At 43.9% G+C, this 17,014-nt stretch overlaps 2 protein-coding genes across 4 annotated transcripts in view; both read left to right on the forward strand.

Annotated features, from left to right (window-relative positions):
* Nucleotides 1–4,415, forward strand: part of LOC125956429 (WD repeat-containing protein 19) — a 5,283-nt gene extending 868 nt beyond the window's left edge. Inside the window, exons 3-11 of the mRNA XM_049688298.1 lie at nt 1–542; nt 604–1,084; nt 1,159–1,287; nt 1,369–1,945; nt 2,019–2,301; nt 2,366–3,633; nt 3,700–3,986; nt 4,056–4,132; nt 4,209–4,415. The exon at nt 1–542 is cut by the window's left edge and continues 181 nt beyond it. Of these exons, the coding sequence (XP_049544255.1) occupies nt 1–542; nt 604–1,084; nt 1,159–1,287; nt 1,369–1,945; nt 2,019–2,301; nt 2,366–3,633; nt 3,700–3,986; nt 4,056–4,132; nt 4,209–4,317 (3,753 nt within the window). The 3' untranslated portion in view covers nt 4,318–4,415. The remainder of the gene's footprint in view (nt 543–603; nt 1,085–1,158; nt 1,288–1,368; nt 1,946–2,018; nt 2,302–2,365; nt 3,634–3,699; nt 3,987–4,055; nt 4,133–4,208) is intronic.
* Nucleotides 4,416–6,211: 1,796 nt separating this feature from the next.
* On the forward strand, nt 6,212–16,512 carry LOC125956439 (tetratricopeptide repeat protein 39B-like). 3 transcript variants are annotated; one of them, XM_049688318.1, is made up of 10 exons: nt 6,212–6,349; nt 8,494–8,812; nt 12,625–12,656; nt 13,853–13,960; nt 14,033–14,374; nt 14,441–14,606; nt 14,676–15,004; nt 15,069–15,575; nt 15,645–15,785; nt 15,857–16,512. In XM_049688318.1, the coding sequence occupies exons 2-10, from the start codon at nt 8,735–8,737 to the stop codon at nt 15,969–15,971; spliced, it is 1,818 nt and encodes a 605-aa protein (XP_049544275.1). In that variant the 5' UTR covers nt 6,212–6,349; nt 8,494–8,734; the 3' UTR covers nt 15,972–16,512. The 3 variants fall into 3 exon arrangements, with proteins under 3 accessions (XP_049544275.1, XP_049544277.1, XP_049544276.1); XM_049688320.1 differs by lacking the exon at nt 6,212–6,349 and adding an exon at nt 7,648–7,676; XM_049688319.1 differs by lacking the exon at nt 6,212–6,349 and adding an exon at nt 7,719–8,430.
* The last annotated feature ends 502 nt before the right edge of the window (nt 16,513–17,014 follow it).

Here is a 17,014-nt window from a genome sequence, read left to right on the forward strand (position 1 = left end):
ACATCACGGGGTAACCTGTCGATCTACAATCACATCACAACCAAACGCATTCCGATCCTGGGCAAACATACGAAACGTATCGTCTGCGGTGCCTGGTCGACCGAAAACATCTTGGCGCTGGGAAGCGAGGACAAGTACCTCACGTTGTCCAACGAGGAGGGCGACACGTTGCGCTCGGTGCAACTACGCGACGCTCCCAGTGATATGCACTTTGCTGAGATGAAAACGGACGAGCGGGTACCGGGTGAAAACACGATCAGTATGATTCTTGGCCGTCGAACGCTCTTTCTCTATCACCTACCGGAGCCCGACTCACCGACGGAGTTGGGATTTCAGCAACGCTATGGCTCGCTGCTACAGCACAAATGGTTCGCCGATGGCTACATTCTGCTCGGCTTCAGCTTGGGACATGTCGTGGCCATTTCGACGCATCCACGTGAGGTGGGTCAAGAACTGTGGCAAGTGAAGAACCATCGTGACTCGCTCACTAGCATAGCGGTATGCAAGGAGCTAGAACTGATCGCATCCTGTGGTGATAACAAGTAAGGAGTGAATATTGTGAACCGGATTTTAAACTGGGACTAACCTCCGCTTTGTTTCCAGTGTAAAGATACATTCCATGAGTAACCTTCAGGAGACGGTAAAGATACTGAGCCTACCCGATCAACCTGCTTTGAAGCACGTGGAATGGAGTGCCGATGGCCAGCTGCTGGGGGTGACCACATCGCAAGGGGCCATCTGTGTGTTTGTCACGAAGCTACACTCATTGTTCGCCACTGCACCACCTCGGATAGCCCTGCTTTCGAGCTTGGCGGAGATCGCGATCTACCATTACGCACCGGATCGGTTGAAGGCGGCACCGGTCTTGGTGTCGCTTGAGATTGAACCTTCGTTTCTAGCGATCGGTCCTTATCATATGGCGTGCGGGATGAATAATCACGTCTGGTTCTACGATCTGGGCCGTTCGCTCAATGAAAGACCACTTTTGCTCGGTGATCGAGAGTACATGTCGGAAATCAAACAGGTCGCCTTAAGCTCGGAATACTGCGCCGTGCTGTGTGGTGGACAAATTATGCTTCATCCCGTTAGTGTCATGCCATTCCATGATGTACGACGATTACTAAACTGTCTTAACACTTTTTGAATCCTTTGTTTTAGGTGGAAGTCACTAACGAAGTGACACAAAATCGAGAACCAAAATTATTTCCCGATGAAATTCGGGGAATGGCTGAGGCCGTTATAACATGCGTCGGATTGACAAACGAGTTCATGTGCTTTGCTACCGACGTAAGAATGATGGATCCCGCTGGACATATATGGAGTCTCGGAGGTGTGTCGTTTTCTAAACCTTCTTTTGCCCTATTGCAGCTTGGCAGCATAATCTATTTTTCGCTGGAGAGTTGGTCAACGGTGGTTCAGTTCCGGCATCCGGCCGGTGTTCGTGCGATATACCCTGACGTAGACGGGACGCGACTGGTGTTCATAGATGATCACAGTCAGGGTTACCTGTTTGTGGCCGCCAGCGAGGAGACGCTACGGATACCGGAATTTCCCAAGCACTGTCGTGGTGTACTGTGGGACTGTTCACAGTCGCACATATTCGTCGCTTTCGATCGGAACATTTGTACAACGTACGCGTTCGTGCGGGTCTCCGTTAGAGGTAAGCTGGTTGAGCGCGTTGGAACGACGAGCTTAATCAGCGATCAGAGACCGCTGCTACTGTACGATGGTGACTTGTGCTTGCATAGTAGCGCAGGAAAATTGACCTCGATCGTGCTCGATACGCACGCCAACAAACCGGGACGCGATGTAAAGGAACAGTTGCGAACGACCAAACTGATGCGTAAGTATGCGGACGCCTGGGAGTTGTGTAAACTGCTTAACGATGATGAGGAGTGGAAGGATCTCGGTCTGCTTGCGATCTCCGATTTGAATGTTTCTTTTGGTAGGTTGATTATCTAGCAACAGGATACCGCGCAAATTGGAACGTAGACTCATCATTTGTTTCTCTTAAACAGCGACCAAAGTGTTCCGAAACATCGGCGATGTGGCAATGGTATACGCGTTGGAAGAGATCTATCAGATAGAGGACTTAAACACGCTGGCCGGGTTTTGTGCCGTACTGCTGAACGAAATCGACGAAGCCAAAGCACTGTTTGCGAAAAGTGGAAATCCATCGGAGGCGCTCGAACTGTGCCGGGATCTGTTGCAATGGGAGCAAGCAATGGCACTGGCAAGCACACTGGCTCCCGATCAGCTTCCCTATCTAGCTCGGGAGTATGGTGCGCAGTTGGAATTTACGTAGGTTGCAGGGATGGAAATGTCCCCGATTGAAGTGATCCTTATCGTTTGATGATACTTACAGTGGAAACTATTCGGAGGCCTTGATGAACTTCGAGCGAGGTTTGAAACAGATTGAAGCGTCGCAAAACACCAACGCCAAACACACGGCAGAAGGCAAGCAGACTGTCCAGCAAATGCAGCACGTGAAGCTGTGCAAAGCGGGTATAGCGCGTACCAGCATCAAGTGTGGTGATGTGCGCCGTGGACTGCAGTTAGCACTAGAAATGAACGATAAGCAGCTGTACAATGAGTGTGGCGAAGCGATGGCATCCAGTGGACATATCAACGAAGCGGCCGTCATGCTGGAGAAAGGTGAAAGTTGGGATAAGGCCGCTGAGCTATTTATTCAGTTGAAGCAATGGAAAAAGGTGGACATTATATTGCCGCGTGTTTCGAGCCTCAAATTGCATGCGGCTTATGCAAGAGCAAAGGAAGCTGAAGGTCAGTACGCGGAGGCGATCAGCAGTTACCAGGTGGCTGGTGATCTCGATAGCGTGGTGCGCATCTATCTAGACTATCTGTCCGACCCGCATGCTGCATCGGAGATTCTGCTGGAAACGCGCTCGATCGATGGTTCGAAGTTGCTGGCGAAATACTTCGAGCAGCATGGTGATTACGAATCGGCTATACAGTTCCTCACGCTCTGCGGATGCATCGCGGAAGCGTTCACTATCGCACAGAAGCAGAACAAGATACGTTACTACGGTGAGGTGCTGGAGCAGAGCTCGTGTGCGAAAGCGGCCGATTTTCTGCTGTTGGCAGGGTACTTTGAGGGAGAGAAGTATACGCTTTTGGCAGGAAAGCATTACTTTCTGGCTAAGGAATACTCGAAAGCCCTCAAGCTACTACTGAAGGCAGCCTCGGTGGGAAGCGAAGAGAATGCTGCCCTTTCGTTGGCGATCGATTGTGTGGCTTCGGCGGGTGATGAGAAGTTATCGAATCAGTTGATTGAATATCTGCTCGGTGAGTCGGATGGAGTGCCGAAGGATCCGAAGCTGCTCTTCCGGTTGTACATGGCTAAACGACAGTTCAAGGAGGCGGCAAAAGCGGCAATGATCATCGCCAATCAGGAGCAGATTGCTGGAAACTATCGAAGCGCCCACGATCTGTTGTTTTCAATGTACCAAGAGTTACGGCGCAACAATCTTGCCATTGCGACGGACATGAAAATTACACTAGCGTTGTTGCATCGATACACGCTAGTCAGAATTCACGTTAAGCGTGGAAATCATCTGCTAGCCGCTAAGCTGCTTCTCCAGGTGGCGAAAAACATTTCCCAGTTTCCCTCACGTAAGCTCACCTTGCCTTCAGACGAATGGCGGATAGTCTGATATATATTTGTTTTGTTGGTCTTAGATGTTGTCCCCATCTTAACCTCCACGGTCATTGAGTGCCACCGGACAGGACTGCGTAAGTCTGCCTTTGAGTACGCGGTGATGCTGATGAGATCGGACTTTCGCGGGCAGATCGATGAAAAGTATGCTAAGAAGATAGAATCCATCGTACGGAAGGCTCCACGCGGTCAGCTAGATGATGAAGGGGGTCAGGAATCCAGCCCCTGTCCATTATGTGGCGCCTCTCTGCCCAACATGGAGATTGCTTGTGGACAGTGCAAAACGACTCTACCAATATGCATTGCGACGGTACGATATTTCGCGTTTACACCTTTATGCGCAAGGACTAAGACGATTTTGTAAATGTTTCTCTTTCAGGGGCAGCATATGGTTCGAGAGGATGTGGCAGCCTGCCCAGAGTGTGATTTTCCTGCTCTGAAAACAGAGTTTATGAAGTACTAAACTGATTTTTTTCACTTTAAAGCCAACTTTTTGATTTTATTCACAACCATATTTGTCTTTGTTTTTCAGAATACTTGAAACCACGAACAACCAATGTGCAATGTGTGGTGAAGAAATAGATGTTGGCCGGCTGGTGGATATTGACGATCTTCTACCTTACATTAACACCGGAACCTAAGATCTCAAATGGTTAGTTTAAGATATCCTGATGTCTCGCGTACCTTGATTTCTATAGTAAATGTTTGTGTTTTTATTTGCGATTAAAGTAGTCAATCAATCGAACCCCTCGAGTCGTTTATCGTTTAGCATAACATCCATTCATAATTCCACTGTTGTGTTAAATCAATTTAATAGGCCCTGCTACACGGAGGAGTAAATTTACGCTTCGTGTAGCATGGGCCGTCAGTTATTTGACCGTTGAATTAGCCGCTTTGAAATATTTTCAACCTGGAGGTATAAATCTGTTCAAAATTCGTACAGTGCTGTGCATATTTTTAAAACTTTATTATTTCTCATTTTTTGTGCGAACACAAAATACTCAATACGGTAAATACGCCGTTTAGGTAAAAATGCGCAATAAAAGTGCACTTTTGTTTTTTGACAAAAGTTTCCCCTCCCCATGCTGTTAAAAAAACGGACTTTTTGAAAAGTCCCTTCATTTCGAGCAGTTTTTCGAGCGACCTGCTGTGTTGTGCTCGAAAAATGTGTATTTGAGCGGTTTATTCGAAAATTTGAACGGCGGTTTCTTGGCGTTCGTTTCGCGCAAATTCGGTGCGGTGCGCCCCAAGCACATATTTTGGGGGATTCAGCATACCCAGCATGCCAAACTTAGAAAAAAGATTGAAAGTAGTCTTTTTTGCCCCCAAAGTTTTGCCGTTGTTAATTTTCTGAATCTGATTTCTGAAAGTAGAGTTTTGAAAATCGCTGTAAATTCGCGGTTTTGCCTTTTTTCGACCAGGAAAAACGCCAATCGCTAGGGGATGAGTATCGAAATCGAAAAATACCAAAAAAAGCCGATAAGAAAGGCCTGGAATTGGAAATTTTTTGCCAGAGTTTAACCGTGGTGAATTTCCCCAAAGTAGACTTTTGAATTTGAAAGTAGCGTTTTGAAAATCGCGGAAAACTCGCGGAAAATTCGCCGTTGGCGCTAGCAGCAGTAAAATAGCAGTGAACAAAGCGATTAACAATCTTGTCTTACTCTGTGAATTAGTGCAAAAAAATCCTCTTTATTAATCTGAAATAAGTCCAGCGTCATTCCATGCACGCGCTAGTATTTCGATCTCTGCAGCGCACCCATGATTTCCTGCTAGTTGTTGACGAAAGCCTGTAAGAACAAGAATCAGCGACAGAACCGCCCGTTTTATACTTTCACCCTTATCCATTTTAGTATTTAGAGAGCAGCTAAAGTACCCTATGCCTATGGCACGCGGTTGATCCCGACGGAGACCGACAAGACGCTAAAAAGTTAAAAAGAGGACGACAAAGCGACGGAGGTATCCCACCCGATCAACTGGCGATACTGGAAATGATAAAACCTAGAAAATATTAGGCAATCGACAGAGCTACTGTATACTATTGGTATACTAAACCAAGCAACCTTAGGGTAAGAATTACGATTCCGCTTTAAAGTTAATATTGTACACGGTTTTTTTATTGCAGGACCGAGGATGAGGTTCCAGATGAGCGTCAATATTCAACTCAATACTCGACCATACGTATGTTCTTTTCAGCGGGATGAATGTTGTGCCTTTTTTACCAGCCGTCTTACACACTTCTTTCAGCTCTTTCATCGCCGATATAGGGAAACCGAGAGCGCTCCTGGATGTGCTCATTTTTACGCTATTGCTACTAAGAGAATCTCCTACTATGCTACTACTACATGTATATAGTACGTGCCATAGTCGCCGGATTGTGGTCGATCCGATGTCGGTTGTTGCTCCGAAGAACCACCGAACAACCGACGAACAACCGACGAAACACGAAATCGGTCCACATCAGGGGCACCAGCAGCAACACAGATACAGAGTGTTCATCACGAACAACCCTTGTCTCGGGAGGTATATTTGTTCGACTTCAACAACGTAGCAGCGCATGCTTGGTGGTGTTCGTCGTCGCCATTCAAAATTGTCCCGTTGGCGGATGAGCACGTGCAGCTCGTTTCAATTTTACAGGGCGCCGCAACATCGACGGAACAACCACGGAACTCGAGAGTGGGTAAAACGTGAATCAAGGGTCGCGCTCGCATTGTTCAGCGATGATACCGGCCACTAGGAAAGAAAACTTTCATATTCATGGTTCCGAGCGTGTTATGGACGTGCGAAAGAAAGAATTGTGTAGAGTGTGTGCACTTACGTCCAGCAGGAAGACAACCGCATCGTGAAGATGCGCATCCGAAAGGGGATGATATTTTCGGACGGAGCCGAGTGCGTGCGTGCGTGCGTGCGTGGGGGTGTTGTGAGTTTACTTAAGTGAAACTGTGATGTACACACGCCTGCAGCTAAATACATATTTCAGAAGGAGGCTGTGCAGTTGCCGTTCCGCTCTGACCAGTGGTTATTAAAAAATCGAGACGAGGAGATGTGATTTTGCAGTCGAAATGGCGCGATAGTGTGCCAGGAAAACGGAGCAAGTAGTCAAGCTACTGTGGCCATAGCCAATAACGTGGAAAAAAATACTCAAAATAACACTCAGTCTGTACAGAGATTTACTACACCAGATTTACTTCGCGGATTTCGAACCCCATGGCTTCTAGGTACACGCGAGTGGCTAATCACGAGCAGCATTTATTAAGTTTCGGCGAGAAATGTTCACGACAAGAAGCGAAACGTTATCGTTATATTCTGGGCGATATCGATTTCTAGATTCGTTCTGACCACATTGCCGGCATTCGCATTGCTTTTTACCGATCAATAACTCCGTTCTTTAGCAAGCAATTATGAAGCAATGTGTTTTGGTTTCTCCGACCATTGGTTTTCCGTGCTCCAGGGAAACATCCAAGGAAAAAGCAAAGGCTTCTTATCTTTTAACCGTACCGAATATTATGTCATTCCTTTTACCTTAATGCGGTCACTGTTATATGCTCCTTTGCATCTTATCAGCGATGTGTGATAGCAGCCCAGAGCCGCAAATCCGGCAGTAAAAGCTGATAAAGGGTGCAACGATGTGGATGTGCTCTAGAGAGGATGATTTCATATGGTACGCTATGCGCTTTGCACATCAACCCTGGAATGTTTCAAGGCCACAGGAACCAGACGACTATGTGGCGATTCGTTCATTTTTTCCGTTTTCATTTCCACAACAAAAACACAGGGTTTTCTCTGCAGGAAAGTTGCTGCTGAATTATTGATTTATTTTTAATGTTAGATAAACATGGTATCGCCTCAAACCGAGTGTGTGCGCTGGTTATGGTTTGTTATTCTGTGCCAGCCGCGTGCACTGAAATGCACCACCGCTATGCTACAATGAACATGCGACTATCGATGTTTTTTTTGTCGTTAATGTCGGGGCCAAAAACCATTGCCGCCGTCGATGTGAAAAGTAAACATTTTGTAACGCACGGATCTTATAACATTGGCACCTCGGCTTATCGTTATGCACGGCCATTAAGAAAAGGGGGTCACGAAAGGCTTATCATGTTGCACTGCTGGTAGGGTTTTTTCTTCATTGTTATCAGAACGAAGTGACTGAGCTAAGTATTTGTACGAGTTATCAACACGCGCTCTACTGTCGGCTTTGCGTATTTTGCGCTCGATTAATGGATGCCGATTGCCTCGTCGATTAGATGGTACATCTAAACATAATCAACCGAGAGCAACGGAAGTTTGTTGATCGTTCGCGAAGATAAGCACCCGGGAATGTTTCACGTAGCACATTGCACAATGCCCACTACACTACGTCGAACACTACGAGGCACTGGCTGGGAAATGGGAAAAGATGGGAATCATTTGATGGGGGTATGTTTCGCGCGTTGTTTCAAAGGTACCGCAATCAGAACTATAACAACGCCCGTGTTTCACTACAAAATTATGACCTTCACCATTATCTATATTTTCGTGCATCGGTTGGTGAACAAGTCGAGTAATATCGTGCCGGAACTATAACTTACAGTTACCCCAGTTGTTCCACCGAAACAACCAAGGACGTAGCTTTTCCTACGTCACGTTGATGCTCCACAAAATTACATTCACAAATGCCTCTGAGTCGTAGTAGGGTTGCAAGCTGACTTGTGGCGTGCACAATCGCCAGTTTATCGTTTGAATCCATAACATAAACCAGTGGTTGCTGTATAAAAGTAAGGGCTTCATCACAGAGTAAGAATTGCACCTTATTTTATCTACGTTTTCCCCCATCAAAGGTAGCAACGTCGCCAGGTGTGCTTTGTGTATAAAATGCCAAATTAAACGGTGTGTATGTGTGTGCGGTGAGTTCAGTGATCCGGAAAATCGCTATTTTTCCTTGCGTTCGATAATGGTACGAGCCCGGGGCAGTTGGTGACAAATTATAAAAAATCGTGCAAAGAACAGGCTGCTTAGTGAAGAGAATCAAGAAGTGCCTCAGACGGTTTCGGTGAGCAGCTTATTTGAAACACAAGAAATATGGCTGCAGCGGCTGCGACTAGTTCGGCGTCTTCGAGCAATCAACAGCAGATGCAAAACTACGACGACGATGATGAGGTAAATAGAGCAGCGTAAAAAAGCATTAAACGGAACTTATGCCAAACAATATCTTCATTTTTGAATATGGATTACTTTGATGCCTTCCACTTTTCTGTCCAGAATGCCAGAACAACTTTAGATTTGTCTTACAAAAATGGTTTCAATTTTAACAAAAAAAAAAAAACAAACGATTGTTCAGATTTTTGGTACAAATTGAACCATAAACAATTAGGCAACTTGCAGTGTTTTATCCAGTGTAAATATCAGAATCTACAACTAAATGTCCTCCAAAAATATGTCTTTATTTTGTTAAATCATTGCCATTTGGTCAATTGCGCAAACTACGAAAAAATTGTCACTTTATAAATTTGTGTAAATTAACTTCTGCTTCATAATGTGTTCCAATAGATGGAAATTGCTTCATAAACTCATATAGTACTTCACATATCGCATGGTTGTACAGGTGAAACTGCACTCCTGCCCAAAGTAAAGCCATTCTATTTGTTCGTGGCGTTATGCTAATGTAATAAATAAATTCCTTCTGTAACGAGGGGCCGGCCTAGCTAGGGGAGGGTGCGATGGCGATTTTTACCTAATATTGTGTGTCCAGCTCATAACCACCCTCTGTGATGTCCAGAGTAGCCTCGGTATCGCTAACGGTCACGTTCGTGGGCTTCTATCACGTAGTGGCCACTGCAGACCTGGTATAGGGCAATGAAACCTCACAGGACACCTTGGCCGGCAGTTTATGCTGCGATTGTGTTCGGCCGAAGGACGTATCTCTCTTTTAGGCGAATCGCGTAGGTGATAGTTCGTCAGGGTATGTCCGGGCCGTTCCATTTCTCTAATGCTACTCACGTGACAAAAGGTGACCGATAGCTGCCTCGCTTGTAAGGGAAGCCGCAAAAGATTAACAACGCATCGAAGACTACCGATCGATCGATCGGTGGTGGTGTCTTCGTGTATCCTGTGCCATAGTTTGAATGAAGTAACTTTGAGTTGTACTTTGTTTGCGTCCGATACCCTTGTGTGTGCTCGATGGCTAATGTCTGACGTCACAACTTTCTATCAAGCTCGGCTCTAGCATGTCGCAAGTCACCACTCTAAATGATCTTCTGGTGGTGGGGCAGTGTGTTGGTCATGATTTTAAAAGGCGCATGATTTTAAATTTCTCCATTGCATTGTTTCCTGTCTGTACCTTCACTCTGTGCTTGTATGTTTGTGTATGAAGAATGCATTGTTAGCATCATCAGCTTGTAGTGAAATCTGTTTTTTTTTGCCTTGGACAAATGGCAAATGCAATCTATACACTGCGGTCAACAGTCATTTCCTGTGTCCGTTTCAGTGTAAGTAATGATGCAGAGATGACTAACTATTGTGATTATCTCGAATATGGAACAGAGAAGGCATTTTTTTTTGCAAATGATTAAACAGAGCGTGTTGCGGAATTGCCATTCCAATTTCAAACAGCAAAAACCGTGTTTTGTACGGGGGGGCATTTATTGATTTTTGTCAAATGGATTTTATCTTGTTTCATTGAATTTTACAAGCGTTTCAAATTGTGCATTTAATCGTTTATACATGCCCACCCAATTATGTTTTATCGGCAGATCTTTTATCACATCATAGTCGTCATTTAAGTACAACATTCTGCGAGTTGCAACTGACGCGTTGTTACCGAAGTTTCTGCTTGTTTTTTTCTTTGTTGTTATAATCCAGCAAATAGATCATTTGTACGCCATAGAACTTTTGTTTCTGCTTCGAAATTTTGCTGAGGGTTGAACTTTTCTACCACAAGTTTAGAAAAGATGTAATAACGATTGTTTTCTATACCTGTAACGTTTTCTGTTTATAATGCATGTTTCGTAAATCCTCGTACCGCTTCATGGAGTTACACAATTACCCTTAAGATGCACACCGTACCTTAACCCATTTCATGTAGGTTTATTTACAAAATCTAAAAATGCATGTTGCTTGCTGCATGTTCTTTAAAAGCTGACCTAGATATTTTTACACAATGCGAAGAGAATAAAGTAAATAGGTCAGAAACCGTTTGTGGTTTATGAATAAGTGATATTGCCTCTATAGTAGCAGTTAGTAATATTTATATAAAAGGCACAACATGTGATTACATGTTGAATGAATGGTAGCGAATACTCTGTAATGAGTTAGCTAGTAAGTTGAGAAAAAAATTAACATAACTGTCGCCTACTCGCTCCAGCTGGGTTTGATAAAGCGGCGTCCTCTTTTTATGAAAGGTAATTGTTTTAAACTGATGTCCTAAACCGTAAATGTACCGTCGGCCATCGTCGGTTTGGTAGCAAGGTATTTTGCTGACACCATGTTATGGTTGATACAAAAACACGAACCATATTTCGCGATGGTGGTTTATAAGCACGTCGTTGCCGACCGTCTGGCACGCGAATTTTTGCCCACTCATGCGTAACTTGTATCGCCCTGTTGGTTCGTCTGTTTGCTTATCACTAGTGAAAGGTGGGGTGATCAAGCGGAAAACCAGTGGTTTTTCCGTAAACATTTTTCCAACCCTCTGGACAGGCAACGTCGTTGGTTGTCTGGCTGTTGTCGTCGTGTGAGCACGAAGGGTAAATTAAAATGCAAATTTGTTTGCATCGCAGCACTCCACCGGTGGCGTTACCACGCTTGCGAACAGGGTATGCTGTTGTGAAAATGATGAAATCTAGAATCAATGGCCACCGTGTAACAATCATCTTGATGATGGTTTGGAAACAGCAGCAAGGAATCGCTGCACGTAGCTGGGATCGTTGTCCAGTTACGTTGTCCGGTACATGTAAATCGCCGAAAGATAAGAAAAGCGGTTTTGTATGTTTGGTTTAATGTGGTGTAGAGTTGTAGTTGAGCGAATGAGTGAGCCATGTCATTACGTGCGTGTGGTTCCTGACACGCGCCACGATATCAAGAGCCCAGCGTGCCGCTGAGGTGATGTGAAAGTGCAACACTGATACGCAAAACCGCATCCGGATCGGTCGCTGCCGCCCTTACACCTTTGAAATTGCCAGTTGCTGTTAGCCGTGTGCGGTTGAACTTGAACTTGCGTGCGTTACGCGAAACGAGCTGACTGTGGGCACTTCATCTAATGTTACCGGTTACCGGCCACTCCGGGTAGGTGAGGTGAGATGCTTTGTGAATGTGCTGACAGGCTGCTTGCCGGTGTTGCTTGAGCCAATGTGCCATGCAACAGACATGTGAGACGAGCGCGTAAGGTTCAATCTAACCCGCGGAAACCTGTTGACGGAAACATGAGTGGATCCGATGGCAGGCCCGTACTGCTGCGAGGTGTGCTATTCACTGGAATTAAAGACAAGTTTAACGACACAAAGATTGCTGTCACACCCTCTAACCCCTTCGCTTCTACTGCCAACTTCGCACCACAACGGCTACCTTGCACCATCATTATCTCTCTCTCTCTCTCTTTCTCTCGCTGGCTTAGCTAAACTAAGGTTGATTACAAACTGTGTGCGTCTTGATATCCATGAACTTGCAACCCAAACAAGATTGTAATAAGTATCAAGAGAGGTCACTGTAAGTACATGGCGCAGAAATCGTATCATTCTATGCAAATGATAGTCAACCGGGTCGTAGGCTGTAATTTCGAACATGGTAGTAGAACACTCGATCTAAACAAAGGAGGCAATACATGAAACTGGGCTCCTGTCGTTTGGTTAGCAAATTGTGAGATCCATTTGCATAATAGTTTCAAAAATCTTATGTCTAATATTTAAAAAAAAACAAACATCTCGTACTCCTCTATCAGGTTGTTAACTTATTTCTCTTCTTTCCTTTCATTACAGTTCCAAGATGCGTGCGATAACGACACCTCATCGTAAGTATAACAGCAGCCTATCTACACGCTGGGTGATGATGATCAACAATAGTTTGGAACGCTGCATTGTCGCAGGTCATTAGATGTTTGCATCGAAAGAACGTGGTTGACTATATCACCTATAGTCAGCGATGATTGTTTAAATATTCAAAGGCGTCTCGCTGCAACATTAAACTAATTAATTCGCGTAAACGAACAGGTTGACCATTGGCCCTTTGCTCTCACGATTAGTGTGGGTGAACCAGCGATCAAGGCAATCAAGACTCTTAAATGACAATGTATCATATTCTTGTGGTTGTGTTAGTGCAACAAAAGAAGGGAACCTTCACTTCTTCAACCTATTGTTTAAGAAGGATGTTTATTTCATTTCGTAATCATATAAAAAAAAAATATTGGCATGCTTTTGTGTTGTAATAGTTTAGCAGTAAAGTAAACTGCAAACACTTTTTATAATTCTGGAAACCAAATGTAATAGATCGTTCTGATCGAATAATTTTATCTATTGACATTGAATTATTGCATTTTCAGCATCTGGGGCTTATGGGGTGTATTTAAGAAAGTTTCGTCATGCTCTTGTATCATGTATGTGAGACAATTGCTCGTTCTGTGTGCAAATTGCTTCATAAATTATACCGGAACTCCGTTTTTACCCTGTTTCTCGAGGCGGTTAAGTTTGTTTAATACTCATGATTACTAATTATGTTTGTTTAGTAAGCCTATTTGTTATTACTGTAAAGCTCCTCTACAAAATTAATAAAAGACTCTGATAGTTATATGAATTAGACCAAACATAGACCAAGATAGGTCAACATCAGTGAAATCAGTGCCCCAGGATTCTCCCCAGACCTTTGCGAGAATTATTTAAATTCAAGTATGGCTGCCAAGCACATAGAACGTCAGGTGAAAAGAATAATTCTAGCCATGTTCCACTCCGATAAAACACGTTTTCTGCTGTTTCAGCTGACATATGATGCTCATTCAAGCAAAATTGTTAATGATTAAAAATAAGCTGACGTGAATAGAACATGTAATCGCTCGATGAGCTGTGCAGATTAGAAATGCCCGAATGATCAAGAGAACTAATAGTAATAGATTCTAGCATGGTGTTGATCAAATGACCCAATTCGATGGTTGACAAACTAGCAGAGAACGCAATTTAATCATGCATCATCCGTTCGTTTTGATTACAATTTTAGCCCTACGTGCGGGATGGATTTGGACACTGCGCTGGCGGAAGCCAAAATTGCTGTCGATCTTTTCTTCAACAATAAATTCAACGAGGCAGAGGCTCTCATGAAACCAATGTAATTATTACACTCCTATCAGTTTTTTTTTATCTATGATCATTCTTAATACAACATTTGGTGTTTTTCTAGGGCTACATCGAGCATGTACCATGCGGTAGGACATAGTGTGTTCACCTACCTGGAGGCAATGCTCACCTTCGAACAACAGCACATAGCGGCTGCCTCAGAAGCGTTGAAACAGTGCTTGAACGTCTGCAATCGATACAGGAAGAAGAACACGCTTACCGAAACCATTGGGAAGACGTTCAAGAAGGTTAACTACGACCAGTACACCGATCTGGAGGCACACGCCGAACTCTGTTCGGCCGAAGCCCTGCTCCTGAAGGCAATGCTAACGTTTATCGAGGACGAAACGTTGACCAGCCTGATCAAGGGTGGAATGAAGATAAGAAATTGCTTCGCGATGTATAAGTGAGTTGTACAACTTTTGTGTCATAGTGTCCATTTCTGAATTAATTTGCTACTCGCCTATTTTAGGGAATGCAACAATATTCTGACACAGCGAACTTGGGAATCGGAAAGCTCCAAGCTACACTTTGAGAGTGGTGTCCGGATGGGTTTGGGAACGTTTAATCTGATGATTTCGTTGCTTCCCGCAAGGATCATTAAGTTACTTGAATTCATTGGATTCTCTGGCAATAAGGTACGAACCGCCTAACTCCAACGGAACTGACAGTAAATCGATGTTAATTCATGCCATTCTTTCCAACAGCAATCAGGCATGCAGGATTTAGTTACCGGCTCTCAGAGTGCAGGAATTCGACAGGTGCTCTGCGTGATGACCCTACTCGGTTATAACCTGATCGTGTGCTACGTTCTCAGCCACAAGGAGGGCGATTTGCGCTTCTGTGATGAACTGCTGGTGAAGCAGCTCAAACAGTACCCGGACGGTGTGTGGTTCCTGTTCTTCAAGGGGCGACTCGAGTTCATGAAGGGTAATCTAGACGAAGCCCTGAAGTGGTACAAGAAATCGTGGAAATCGCAAAGCGTTTGGCCGCAGTTCCATCATCTCTGCTTTTGGGAGTTGCTTTGGGTTAATTGGTAAGCCTAAGACTGAATGAAAATGAAATCTGCATCTGCATGACGATCTGATGGTTGTTTTCAGCTTGCGTTTAGATTGGCGAGAATCCTTGCTGTTTGCCACGTATCTGGTGGAGAACAGTAAGTGGTCGAGGACGATCTACACCTACCAAAAGGCATCGATTATGTGCATGTTAAAGCAGTCGGAACTGCACTCAAGCGAAGTACGAACGATCGCCAACTTGATGAAGGAGGTACCAAAGTACAAGCAACGAATAGCTGGCAAATCGTTACCGATGGAGAAGTTCGCTTGCAAAAAGACTGAACGCTTCTTCGCTCAGCAATCCTTCCTGTACGTGCCGGCACTTGAGCTGATGTACGTTTGGAATCTGTTCAAGATATTGGGCAAGCATTTCCACCTTGCCGATGGGGTGTTCCGGATAGTGGAGGAAAATCTGAAACATTTTGAAGAGCGAGAAAACAACAAATCCAATCCGACGTACGGTGTTTACGGACCGGACAACAAGGCACTGCTGTTACTACTGAAAGGCGCTTGCCTGCGTCAAATGAATAGTCCCCTGCAGGCTACTAGGTATGTCTATTCAATATCAACTACGAGTATGTTAGTTTTTTATCATCTATCTTTAACCTTTGATTATAGCTGTCTCGAAACTGTTATCGCCATGTACAAAGATCTTAAAGAAGATCACTACCTGGTACCCTATGCTATTGTCGAGCTAGCCCTGATATACATTGAGCAGGGTAACAAGGACCAAGCTATCTTAGCTTTGGAGGATGCCAAGTACGTAGTCGAATTTAATGGAAAAAGCAGCAAAATTGTCTGACTAAAGCAACAACTTTTTTCCATTTTAGGAAAAACTACAGTGGCTACTCGTTGGAATCGAGGCTTCACTTCCGTATTCATACGGCACTGATTGAGTTAAAAGGCAAAAGCTACGAAAATATTCCTGCTGGAGCGGACCCTTGAGCGGGAGCATTTTCTACGCATCTTCCATGACCATCGAAACGTTCTCCGGGAATACTGAAAATCCTACAACGACCATTGAATGATAGAATGAGTCATTTTAAGAAAAGAAAAGAACCACCTTTATTAAAGCATGCCAATACCGTACGGAATCATTCCCTAGTCATGCTGCAAATTTATACGTTGACGTATTGTGAGCATAAAACATTTCATCGGATCACCACACATGCTTTGAGCAATGGGTTTCTCACTGTCCTAGGGTACCAAAAACACATTGAAGCAGGGTTTATTTTAATAATGGGGGCAGGTTTGTGGTATTGTGTTAGATTTATTCTTGTCAGACAACTCAAGCTTGTTCGCATACTCCAGGATAATACGTTTAATGATAGCCAAAAGGCTAGGTTGTTTTTAGTAGATCAAATTATTTGAAACCAAATTGTTTAGTCAGGTCAAATAAGGTTACGAAAGAGTGTCTCTATCAATGACGCTGGTGGCTGAATGAAAGAAATATATAGAAAATAAAAGAAATCATCAAATTGAAGTATCTAAAATCTGTTTTTCATATTACTTGCGTACAATAGCTGCAATTATATTATCAATTAAGGTATCAATAACAAAGAATATGCAGCTGTTATTTGAAATGCCATCTATTAAAGGTACAGCCGAGTGAGATTGTGATACGCATGCGCTTCTTTAAAATCCATTCGTAAGCGAAGAAAATACTGTTGATGTGCATGTGCAAATTCAAAATTATCCCGATAGAAGATACTGTGGATAATCTTTCTATCTTCTAAAAAATCCGGATATAGCATTTTAGTAAACGACTCTTAAATTTCGTTGTACATAAGCGTGGGATATGTCGTTCATCGTTCTTCCGAAAATGTCTGGTAGGTTTGTGATTTTAATCATAAAAAAGTTTAGGTTGCTGGAAAATAAAAATGAAATAATTTTTTTTAATGAAATATGCTAGTTGAACACGTTTCAAGGTTTCTTGAACCGAGAATAACGCATTTCCTGACAAATATTTGGTAGTAGTCTTGACCGCC

Source organism: Anopheles darlingi, chromosome 3 (genome assembly GCF_943734745.1).
Source record: "Anopheles darlingi chromosome 3, idAnoDarlMG_H_01, whole genome shotgun sequence".
Classification (NCBI taxonomy): domain Eukaryota; kingdom Metazoa; phylum Arthropoda; class Insecta; order Diptera; family Culicidae; genus Anopheles; species Anopheles darlingi.

Bases quoted from the DNA above. Each gene is read 5' to 3' on its own strand.
- LOC125956439 (XM_049688318.1), top strand. From the start codon at position 8,735: ATGGCTGCAGCGGCTGCGACTAGTTCGGCGTCTTCGAGCAATCAACAG. The intron at 8,813-12,624 runs GTAAATAGAGCA...CTTTCATTACAG, and splicing joins ACTACGACGACGATGATGAG to TTCCAAGATGCGTGCGATAA. The intron at 13,961-14,032 runs GTAATTATTACA...GTGTTTTTCTAG, and splicing joins GAGGCTCTCATGAAACCAAT to GGCTACATCGAGCATGTACC.